Below are 12,285 nucleotides of genomic sequence, written 5' to 3'. Positions count from 1 at the left end.
AAGATCGTGAGAATGTGCGTGATGATGCACACTCTGGCCGGCGACTACATTGTGCACGAGGTTGACGCCACCCTTTGTGCAAACAGGTGATTCTCAATATCACTTTCAACACGTCGCAAGGTCAGTTCTGTACAAAATTACGTCAGAAAAGTTTGAGTACAGAAAGTTGTGTGGTTGGTAGGTTCCGAAGATGCTGACCGAGGAACACAAAATGAAGAAATGTGTGTAGAATAGATTGAAATAGAAGTTACCCCAAAATATTCAGTAGTTATTATTTTATTGCAGAATAGTCCTTACTCGACACTTTGAAGACGATGTCACCCCATGTGGGGTGACGGACCCTCATACAAAATATAGTATGTCACCCCTCATGGGGTGACACAGTAGTGTGTTCAGGGCTCTCAATTTTAGGCTGTTGCATGAAACTAGCGCTACCATTCGCTGTTGTATTGCATTGCTTGTTCACGTAAGGTGAACCATCAGAATTCAATTATTAATGGCAAGGAAAATAATGTGGATTGGTGTTTATTATTCCTTTATTCTTACATACTGGTTGAGATTTAGCACTCAGATGAAATTGTAAACCGGCGCTACGTGTGAATAAAAAATGTTTCTGCAAACCTGAGAATGTTCTCCAGTAATTGTCACTTTCTGGTGATTTGGTAGAATTATCGCCCAGTGCAGCACCGGAATCTTTGCTAGTGACTTCACTACACAAACTACTGTTGAATTCCGACTCTGAAAAGGTGGTATCACATTGCAAATCCTAAATGTCAACATCTCTTGATTCAACATTCGAACCCTTTTCAAGTTGTTCTTCTATCTCTCTATTGGTAATCATGGCTTACTCGACACAGAAACACATAACATGAATTAAATCCTTGTCCCAAAACTGTAAATTACAAGGAACTCGTTGAAGGGCACATAAATAAACAGCTCACAGTACAGAGCACAGTTTTCCACAATAACAAACGTAAAAAGGCCGTCACCCCTGTAGGGGTGACGTGCGCTTTCTCTGTTGCATAGTCAACCTAATAACCATATGTCACCCCAATGGGGGGACACAAAAATAGTAACTTTGAACATAAATAATGTCTTTGATTATCATCTATGAATGAAATTATGAACATCCGTAGCCCACAACAACCTGAAAAATGTCTATCGCATTTCAGCAGTTTACCACGAAAAAAGCAAATTTACGCGTCTACGCTAAAGTGTTAAAAATAGCCCTTGTACATGCAAACTCTTTTGAAAGACTGTATCTGGCATTAGTTATCCAAGAGATTTAGATATATGTTAAATTGTTGGGAAACCGTGCTGAGTGCCTCAGACGGTTAAGGTGCTGGCTTTCTGAGTCCCAGTATCGCTGCTTAGGAAACAGTACTGTCTATCTGACAATATTCTTCCTATAGACGTGATAGAGGCTTTTGGGCTTATGCCGTGTCAAGAAAATAAGGTGAAATTCTTGACATTTCCCAGAGAACTGTGCTCTGCGTCATCATAAGAAAATCTTGACTGTGCACGAGAAAGGCTCCTAAAACAATTGTTTAAGAATCCTTTCTCCTTATTTCTTGACACCGCATACCCAAAAGCCTCTATCCTATGTATAAGTACGGGTCATGAAGGCATCAATGGCAATATTCTTCCTACCTGTTATTTTAACTGGTCGCGCCCAGCCACAAATGAATATTCAGTCCATGAGAACAATTATCGTGTTTATTTTTCTATGAACAAGTGTAAAAATGAACCATAAGTACATTATATTGTAGGAGTGTGTAAATACATCGTGCAGTACAGTAAGGTTCATCTTCCTTTATACATAAGCATAGGAAAATGAGCACAACAAAGAAGGAAGAGCATTGGCAGATTTACGGTATTGTTTCTTAAGCAACAATTAATGAATGGTTAATAAGAAGCTAGTGTGCTTTATATCAAATATATATCTAGAGAGAGAAAGTAAATCAATAAGGGATAGCTGCCCTTCCATAAAGGATTCTCATGAAGATATAAATTTGTGTTTCAAACGATATTTAAATAACATTTTGAATGAAATTGTCTATTTTCTAAAGGTTAGTGTGAAGAGGCAGCTATGCCCGAATTGAAACATCATTTGTAATGTGTCGTGCTATACAAATTGTGATTGACAATACATAGCTATTTACTCACATATTCATATATCTGCATGTAGCCGAACTGTTTAGTCTGGAGTAGTGATTGATTTATGTATTATTCTTCCTACCAGAAAATTATGCATTTACAAATTGTTCTGGTTTTGCAGAATGAACTCAAGTCTTCATGAGATTCAAGCTGATATCCAGCGACTTGCAACCCAACAACACCAGATTCAAGATATGAATCATTTTCAACATCAGCCAGTGTCACAACACCAAGTCCTGCACTCAGTGCAACACCAACCTCAGCCACAACCTCCATCGCAGCATCAAATGACATTCCAGCAACAACCACAGTTTTATTTGCATGAGCAACAGTTGCATCGTCGTACGTGGGGACAGCCCCCTCAACAGCAGTATCCTTCGCACGACATGGGCCCTACGTATCAGTGGGGTGATACGCAGCCATCAAGGTACTATGTCCATTTGAAAATATGATGTACTGCAATGAAAACCTTGTTAGTGCGTTCCTCATTGACACATTTTGATGCTTAGCCCATTTTAAATTTGAAGTCCGGATTCTCATCCTATTAAATCTATATAAAAATACCTTGCTTATTGCATCATAAATTTTTGCTATTATTGTTTTGCAATTAAATTGAAATAACAAATAAGGTAGTTCAACCTATTCAATACAAGTAAATAAGAAATGTAGTGTTACATTCTTATTTAATTATAAGCAGAAGCGGTACCGGTTTCGACCCAATCTGGGTCGTCATCAGCCGAATAAAAATACAAAAACGATGCATAGGAAAACAAGAAATTAAAGGATGAGTCTTTCACATAAACAGTTGAAGAAGCAATATAAGATAATGGAGGTTAGCAGTGCGCTATTTTAAACCATAAAATCTAGAAGAAGTGGAAGGTCAGTCACTTATACGAAGTAAGGCGCAATCTTGTGAAGAGTAGCACAACACACGCACTGTGTCTCAAAATGTTTACGAGAAGAGGTGAGCCAGCCTGCATACACTATCGGGCGCAAAGTCACAACACAATTTAATAAATATGAAGACGAGTCGCTTGATTGAAGCAAAATGTGCTTTCAAATGCCGACGAAACTCGGTGAATAGCTTAATGATCCAGCCTGTAATTGTTTCGGTTGTGAAAATGTATATAATACAATTTAATATAATTTAATATAATTGAAGTATGTGACGAGGATCTTGTAGATTCTTTAGAACAGTTGACATTAAAAAAAACAATTGTGAAGAGAAAAATGGTAAAAGGCGCAATACTGGAAACAAATGAAAAACACATATGCACAGCGTGCTACTTCTTGATGATAAGAATTCAGATCGTAATTGAGGTAGTCCAAGACAGCACAAGGCAAGAGTTTAAATTTGAATGTTGCAAAGACCCAAAATGCAGGTGGCACTATAGTATACTAGTATACAGTTCAATTCGGTGTGGGCCTTTTTCTTTTTTCTGGAGAGGAGAGGTGAAAAAAGGAAAGATAGGATAAGTTAATAAAGGAGGAGGATTAGTAGATAAGAGAAGATTAAAAGGATTGGAAGTTAAAAGAGGATGGGAAAGGATGGGATAGGGAAATAAAGGAGGGGTAGTTTAGGGTGGGTTATTGGAGGTAGAAAACGTGGGTAGGAACTGTGTAAAGCATGGAAAAATCAATTTGGGTTTAGAAATTTAGTATTTTTGAGAAGAAGAATTAGGAAGTCAAATAGAATATTTGGTTTTTCAGAAATGTCGTTTAAATTGAAATTAGGGTTGATGTATTGGTCAAGGTGAATAAAACGATTTTCAGTAGTGTTTAGAAGGGGGGCTTTGTTAATGATTTTAAGTATTTTTATATCTTTTTCAGAATTGGTGAAATTATGCTTGGAGTCTTTTATGTGTTGTCCTATGGCAGAGAATCTGTTGTATTTAATGGCGTTGATATGTTCGGTCAGTTTGTCCGATGTACGAGGAGCTGCAGTTGTTACATTTGAAACTGTATACTCCAGATCTAGAAAAAGCATTAGATTTATTTAGTGGTTTAGAGTTGTGTAATATATCAAGATTTCTGTTATTGGTTCTAAAAGAAATTTTCATGTGTGTTTTTTAAGAACATTCGTTATTTTGTAAGCATCTTGAGTGAAAGTAAAAGTGGAAAATGCAGTGGGTTTGGTTTTGTCTTTTGATAACGTAGTTTTAGGACGGTGTTTGAATTTGTTGATGACTTATTTTATGAAAGAGTTGTTAAAGCCATTAAATTTAGCGATAATAGGGATGGTGTTTAATTCGTTATTTAAATCTTTTTTAGACATAGGGGTGTTGAAGGCACGGAAAATGAGGCTGTTATAGGTAGCACGTTTATGTGCTTGAGAGTGTGAAGAATCTTGCGTATTGTGGTTGCTGTTTGGGTTGGTTTTCTGAAAATTTTGTAAGTTAAAGAAGAAGGATGTCTGGTTATCGTTAAGTCTAGAAAATTAAGAGTTTTGTTGTGCTCTGATTCAAGGGTGAATTTAATATTAGTCATTGTTGTTAAGAAGAAGAAGAAGGAGAAGAAGAAGAAGTAGTAGTAGTAGTAGTAGTAGTAGTAGTTGCGTTGGTTGATTCTTCATTTAAGATTACTAATATGCCATCAACATATCTGGCCCTAAAGAGGATATTATTATTATTATTATTATTATTATTATTATTATTATTATTATTATTATTATTATTATTATTATTATTAATTTTTGTGTTTCCTAAGTAATCGAGGTATATTTTGGCTAGATTGCCTGAGGCTGATGAGCCCATAGCTAAACCATCTTGTTGGTAAATGGTGTTATCAAAGGTGAAATAATTATTGTTGAGAACCAATTTTAAGATTGACATGAAGTCTTGAATTTCTGGTTTACACAGGTTACTGAATTTGTTTAAGTTGTTGTTTATTATGGGGAATAATTTGGAAATTGGAATACTAGGATACATGTTTATGATGTCAAAAGAATGGAGAGAAAAATTTGGTTGGATGTCAAAGTTCTTTAATTTGTTGATTAATTCAGAAGTGTTTTTGATAGATTTGTTGGGTAAAAATCTTTAATTTTTTAGTAAAAATGTTCGGATGAATTTAGAATTATTATGTAAGGGACTGGGTCTGTAATTGATTATTGGGTGGATGGGAATGTTAGATTTATGAATTTTGGGAAGGGCTTTGGCAGTGGGTAGGCCTACCCACCCTAAACTACCCCTCCTTTATTTCCCTGTCCTTTCCTTTCCCATCCTCTTTTAACTTCCATTCCTTTTAATCGTCTCTTATCTACTAATACTCCTTTATTAACTTATCCTATCTTTCCTTTTTTTTTTCACCTCTCCCCTCGAAAAAAGAAAAAAATTTAACCCTCGCCCTACTTTCCGAATTGAACTGTATACTAGTATACTATAGTGCCACCTGCATTTTGGGTCTTTGCAACATTCAAATTTAAACTCTTGCCTTGTGCTGTCTTGGACTACCTCAATTACGATCTGAATTCTTATCATCAAGAAGTAGCACGCTGTGCATATGCGTTTTTCATTTGTTTCCAGTATTGCGCCTTTTACCATTTTTCTCTTCACAATTGTTTTTTTTTAATGTCAACTGTTCTAAAGAATCTACAAGATCCTCGTCACATACTTCAATTATATTAAATTATATTAAATTGTATTATATACATTTTCACAACCGAAACAATTACAGGCTGGATCATTAAGCTATTCACCGAGTTTCGTCGGCATTTGAAAGCACATTTTGCTTCAATCAAGCGACTCGTCTTCATATTTATTAAATTGTGTTGTGACTTTGCGCCCGATAGTGTATGCAGGCTGGCTCACCTCTTCTCGTAAACATTTTGAGACACAGTGCGTGTTGTGCTACTCTTCACAAGATTGCGCCTTACTTCGTATAAGTGACTGACCTTCTACTTCTTCTAGATTTTATGGTTTAAAATAGCGCACTGCTAACCTCCATTACCTTATATTGCTTCTTCAACTGTTTTTGTGAAAGACTCATCCTTTAATTTCTTGTTTCCCTATGCATCGTTTTTGTATTTTTATTCTGCTGATGACGACCCAGATTGGGGTCAAAACCGGTACCGCTTCTGCTTATAATTAAATAAGAATGTAACACTACATTTCTTATTTACTTGTACTGAATAGGTTGAACTACCTTATTTGTTATTTCAATTTAATTGTGATAGAGGTCAATACGGAACATCATGAAATTTTTATCTTTAAATTATTGTTTTGTACGATCACAAATTTTTCCTAGCCCTGAAAATGTTATTTGTCATCCCTTGCAAAAGGAACGTGATTTCCAATTTGGGTAAGAGGCCTCACCACAGTTACGTGATACTGGAAAAAGGCATTAAATTCCTGAACTTAGCAGGATAAGTTATATGTTTGGGAAGCGAGCTGTTAGCCTCAGGAATGTTGAGTTTTGTTTCCTGGTTAGCAGCGATGTTGCTGAATAACCCGGTGAGCCTGTTTGTGCTTGTATTTTGCATTCCATTCAGAATTTGAAATTTATTTTTTGGTGAGTGGTACAGTGGAGGGTAGTATATATTTGTCGCTGATGATAACTTTCATCTGGATTAGGAACATAATCGTGTGAAGTTGATCAGCATGTTTCTGGCTGTTTCTAAACATTCGATAGGGCATAGCGAATTGCTTCGAAGCAACGTGTCGGACATGCGGCCCGCTTCTGTCTTGGACTGAAGGAGAGGCAGCGTTCTGTACACAGTGCCTTGACAGTGTTTTACAATGGCGTGATGAAACACGAACCATATTTCACAGCTAAGTTTAATTCACTGAATAAAATGTTCACCGTTCTGATAGCGATAAAATGTGAGGTTCATGAAATATATCATCATTGCCGGGACGAAACCTCCTATGTGATAATATTTTTGGAGATATACGGACCCGCAGCACATACGTTATGAAGAGCGAGAATGCCTTGACAATATTCACACAATATTGCACCTTATACGACAGAACTTTACCGGCCAAAGATCTAAGCTAAAATATTTCACCTAGGGGGTTTTGTTACGGCAGCGATGATATAATGAGCAAATGTACAAAATACAGTTTGATAACTAGTATATAGTAACAAACTGCATTTGCTTCTTCAATACGCACTTACAATAATACTAACAGGGATTAGTTTTACAGTTAAAAGCACACTAAAATAGTAGCTAATTTGAATAATTATAAAATTTAAAATGAAATATAAGAAGAGGTCAAAATAGGTTTTTTGCAGGTGTAATTCTGTTACCATATGTTTTGGCAGAGTGAAGAGCCTGACTGAGTCCAAACTGAAAAGAGTTGGTTTCAGATATCACAATAACATAATCCAGTCATAAAAGTAAATGAATTAACTTGAATAATTGTTTTAAAATGAGTTATGAAATCTCAGAAAAGTCTGAAAACGGAATTTTACGTACATTAACAAAGAACCTAAACTAGTTACTAAAGCATACATATATAAATATAAATGAATTAATTTGAATGACTATAAAGTGAATACCGTATTAAACTTGCATATCAGCCACACTTTCTACGCTAATTTTAAGTCCGGGCGAGTTGGCCATGCGGTTAGGGGCACGCGGCTGTGAGCTTGTATCCGGGGTATAGTGGGTTTGAATCCCACTGTTCGCTGCCCTGAAGATGGTTTTCCGTGGTTTCCCATTTTCACACCAGGCAAATGCTGGGGCTGTACCTTAATTAAGGCCACGGCTCCTTCCTTCCTACTCCTAGGCCTTTCCTCTCCTTTCGTCGCCATAAGACCTAAGCTAATTTTAAGATCTCAAAATAGGGGGTGCAGCTGTTTTGAGAAAAGATTTCAAGAAAAAAATTAAAAGACCTGAGGACATATTGTAGATATTGAAACTATTATTAGAGAGATATTTATATAATAACAAAGAGATGCCATGCAATTGCCAGTACAGCTTTTGAGCTACAACATTATAATGGCCTGAGACCACTACATGCACTGTCAGCTTGAGGACGGTAAATATTGAGTGGAACATAGTTAAAATGAGCAGTGAATTCAATATGACTTCACTGAAAGCTGAAACGGAATTTATTGAGTTTTTTTGGCTTTGTGTCTCGCCGACACAGATAAGTCTTATGGTGCCAATATAATGGTCCGTTATTGGGGGGAAATGCTGAAATAATAGTCGAAGCTTAAAGCACTACTCGGGGAACATGCTCAAAGGATGATGCGGTTTGACCAGCTTACTCGCATGTCTTCGTGGCCAAAGGCAAGTGTGATTAACTTCAGTCATAGATTAATTTATCTAAACTGCAAATCTGACCCTAAATTTGTAGTCAGCCTGATGAAGCAGTAGGAGTTGTGCAGCTAGATTGCATGACATCTGTGCAATTCATCCTTTGCTTTCTCATGCAGTGTCACGAGAGTCACTGTCAACTCAGTCGCATCAGTGCGTCGCGTATTTACGATCGCCACACGTTACCGATACGGCGCCAATAAAACACAAATTAATCAGTAACATGGTAATGCGTGTTGTTGCCTTTGTTGTTGAACTTATCTCACAAAATATTTTACCGGATTAACAAACATACAAAAAGCAAAGAAAAGATAGAAACTGTGCATGGAGGCTATTTATTAGTTTATATTCCGTTTACTAAAACTGTAGGCCTTTAACTTACAGAGGGGCTACATTACGTACATTTTAAAAACCCGGGAGAAAAAATACACTATTATCGTCCAGTACCGTGTTGTTAAACAAAACACTGCTTATGAGCAGAGTGACTAATTCCACTTTCATCTCGTGGATACCATGTAGGATTTTGCGTTGAAATACATCAGCAGTATTGGCCAATATCACCATACAACGTAAATTTTTGTTGCTGGTAGTTTTAATTGGAACACTTGATGCTCCCTTGTCAGAAACAGTATTGTTCCTTGGCATGTAAAAATAAACAGTTTTGGTCGGCGTTACCCATCTGCGAGAGGAGATAAGAGGTCTCCTGCCTTGACCTCGTTATATGCGGGTGAAGCTCTGTAACTTTATCGGAGCAGTTATTACGCATTTTGTGACACAAGGATGTTTTCTGAGCAATGACAGGTTATTACGCCACATAAACGGAGTAACCCACCCACAACTGGCCTTGAATAAGTTTCCCGGAATATCGTGGGATCGCACAATTTTCCGTGCTTTTAGTTGTAATATTTCCTGAGAAACACTGCAGCCACTGTTCTGCATCTCTCTTCCTCAACACCGGGAAATTGTCTTGTTTTGGGCCAAGAAATGCAACTTGCTGCTTTCTCCAGTTTCTCACTTGTTTTCCGTGAAGAGAAAACTCACGACCCGCTGCTCTCGCCACGTTTATCTTGAATTTAGCTGTCTGTTAACTTCCCCCCTGAGAAATATTTCTAACAAGCTCCAAATGGTTGAGTTCAGACTGTGTGCGGAAGTGGTTCTTTCTTTTTGTTGCTGTGACAAGCCCACCAATTGGATGTGGGGCTCTTAATCGGTAAATTTCTGAATATTCAGTCAAAAATTTAGGGGTGCAGCTGATATGCAAATAAATATGGTAATTAAATCTAAGAAGAGTCCAAGATCGGTATTATATGTACAGTAACAGACTTGACCTAATCCGGTTTAAAAATCTACTTCATATTGAAGTTTGAATTTTCAAAACTTTTGATCTTGACAAACGGAAGCGTCTTTCAGTTATAGTATGAACATGCTTTGAGAAAAATTCACGTGTGTGTGTGTATGTAAAACAAAGACCTTATATAGCGGAGTACGTTGTTCTTTTAGTAAATTGACTCACGGTTTGGAATATGAAGCATCTGTTAACGAGTGTTCGCTCACCTTCAGGGCAATATCACATGGAGTGTTTCTGTTGAGGTAGAGGATAAACAGAGCTATTACGAAGCACCAATGTAGCTGAGATGAACGGAATGACTGTAGTTTCTTTTCATGCGACAAGCACACGAAGCAGTGAAGCGTTGTTGTGTCGAGGCATCAAGAAGGCTGATGGCGCCAGCTCAGTGTTTTGAAGCATACACGCAAACACACACTAGCCAACTCTACCAGCACGGTGCATATTTGTCTTGTGATAGCCTAGTTATGGTTATGGAAAAAGTTGTGAAATTCCTTACTTCTTTCCTGGCAGTGTGTGTGTGGGGGGGGGGGGGGGGTCCGTCCGTCCGTAATGGACACTCCCAGGTATCACTCAAGGTCGGCTCTTCTGATCCGTAGACAGTACTCCCTGAGGTTGGATGTCTCCACCACTGGAATGCTTTCCTCCTGTGTGCCACCATGTTGCTCTCTCCTTGGTTCCTCAATTGCAAGAGCTCTCCTAATGGGATGATCTCCATCTCAACGTGTCTGTACCAGCGCAACTGCCGCTCCTCCAATTTCTCACTGGTAGGAACCTTATTAAATGGTCCTCGTATATGCTTGCTGCCCATTCGATGCAAGGGGGTGACATCGCAGCATCCATGTTCCTGTTATTAATGCATTTGCTGATCGTGCTGCTTTTGACTTGTCCAACACTCGGAAAACAAAATTAAAATCTATTAGATCGTGGACTGGCATCCGCATCTTAAGCGCGTAGAGGTGGTGTGAACGTTGAAACTCACAGATTCGAGTTTTGACTGGCCCACTGGAAGTTTGGTCAGGTTCACAATGGTGGCCAAAGTCATTCTCTCATAGTCACACATGGTCAAGTGTAACCTCCAATTCGATGTCTATGAGTGTGACGAGAAAATGATGTTTAATAACCCACTGGTCCTATCTAGAAGGCTTCTACTAACATTTGATTTAGAAAGAGTGCAGTCTGCTGGGCCCCTGAGCAGATGTTTTTTGTCTGGTATTTTTCACACTTTTGTAAGCCCCAGCGCAAGAGTTCTTGTGTGTTTTTCACACCTCTTAATACTCTCTACTCATCGTTAAAAAAGGTAGATCTAGTTGACACAACGTAAAATGGCCTCATGTTGGTAAAAATTGTATGTAGTGTTTCCATATCTCTGGTGTATTCCATAGTACATTTTCTCACTTAACACATCCTTTTTCCCTGCCTCCTGCAGAAATATCTGAAAGAGGTTTTACTTGATGTTTTTCTTTCATCTAATTCCTTACTTGGAGCTCTTATTGTAATCTACTTTCAACATTGCTCCCTTATCATTGTTACCTTTACTTTTTTCACTTAAATATCTTTTCTCTCAGGTCTTTCATACCCTAAAGTTGGCTACATTCACTTCATCATCCCAATTGGGGAAAATTCCCCTGGAAACACTTACTCTTCCAGTAATTCGTACTCCTCTGTCATAGTGTCTTCCCAGCCATATTGGATTATCTTTTCAGAGCGTTTCCTGACCCACTTATTTCCAATTTTCTCACATCCTCACATTTTACAACTTTGTCACTTTTATGTACATGCTAGCTGTTCAACCTGTCATTAGAAAAAAGGGACAATTGCCATCCAGAGGAGGTGAGTGGCATCTGAAGAGTGAAAGCACTTCTCAGTTAACAACAGTCAATGTAATGTTATTGCTCATCAGATTTTAGGACTCGGGTCTTTGAAGTCCACAGCATTTAATTTCCTTCTGGCTCAGCTTTATTAGGGCATCCAAGATCTGGGGAGTCTCTCATTTCTACCTCCCTTCACATCTTCCTTGTCTTGTATTATTTTCCTTCACATTTTCCTTCTCATATTGATGGTTGTATCTTCCTGATCACAATGGGCTGATGACCATGTCATGACCACCGTCATCAACTTGTTACTATGATGATTGAACAATATTTCCATGTCGTGCATTACAAATATATGGGAAATAAATTAATGGAAATTGTAGTTTCTATAACTTTTATTATGTACTGATTGTTGTAAAAAATATATCTGAGATATTGAAAGTTTGTGAAATGTGTATTAATCATGGATATCTCTTTTACTTTTATTTATAGGTGAAAGTTACAGAACATGGAAGATTAGAAATTATATTTTGCACAGTTTTTTGATACAGCTATATATTAACAGAGAAATTTGACATTTTTAGTTTTGATTTGTGCAATTATATACTCAGCAAATAATATAGAGCCTTGTGCACCCCTGAACATAAATACCAATTTTCAAGAAATTCTGTCTAGCAATTTTCCCATGATGATTATGATGAGAGATATCC

General features: G+C 37.6%; 1 protein-coding gene across 1 annotated transcript in view; it reads left to right on the top strand.

Moving 5' to 3' along the window:
• Positions 1-12,285, top strand: part of Patronin (calmodulin-regulated spectrin-associated protein patronin) — a 760,252-nt gene that overhangs the window by 509,826 nt on the left and 238,141 nt on the right. Inside the window, exon 13 of the mRNA XM_067151814.2 lies at positions 2,279-2,584. Within this exon, the coding sequence (XP_067007915.2) occupies positions 2,279-2,584 (306 nt within the window). The remainder of the gene's footprint in view (positions 1-2,278; positions 2,585-12,285) is intronic.

The sequence above is a fragment of the Anabrus simplex genome, chromosome 7, assembly GCF_040414725.1.
Source record: "Anabrus simplex isolate iqAnaSimp1 chromosome 7, ASM4041472v1, whole genome shotgun sequence".
Taxonomy (NCBI): Eukaryota; Metazoa; Arthropoda; class Insecta; order Orthoptera; family Tettigoniidae; genus Anabrus; species Anabrus simplex.
The sequence above is the reverse complement of the archived record's forward strand: the minus strand, read 5'-3'. Positions and strand labels throughout refer to the sequence as shown.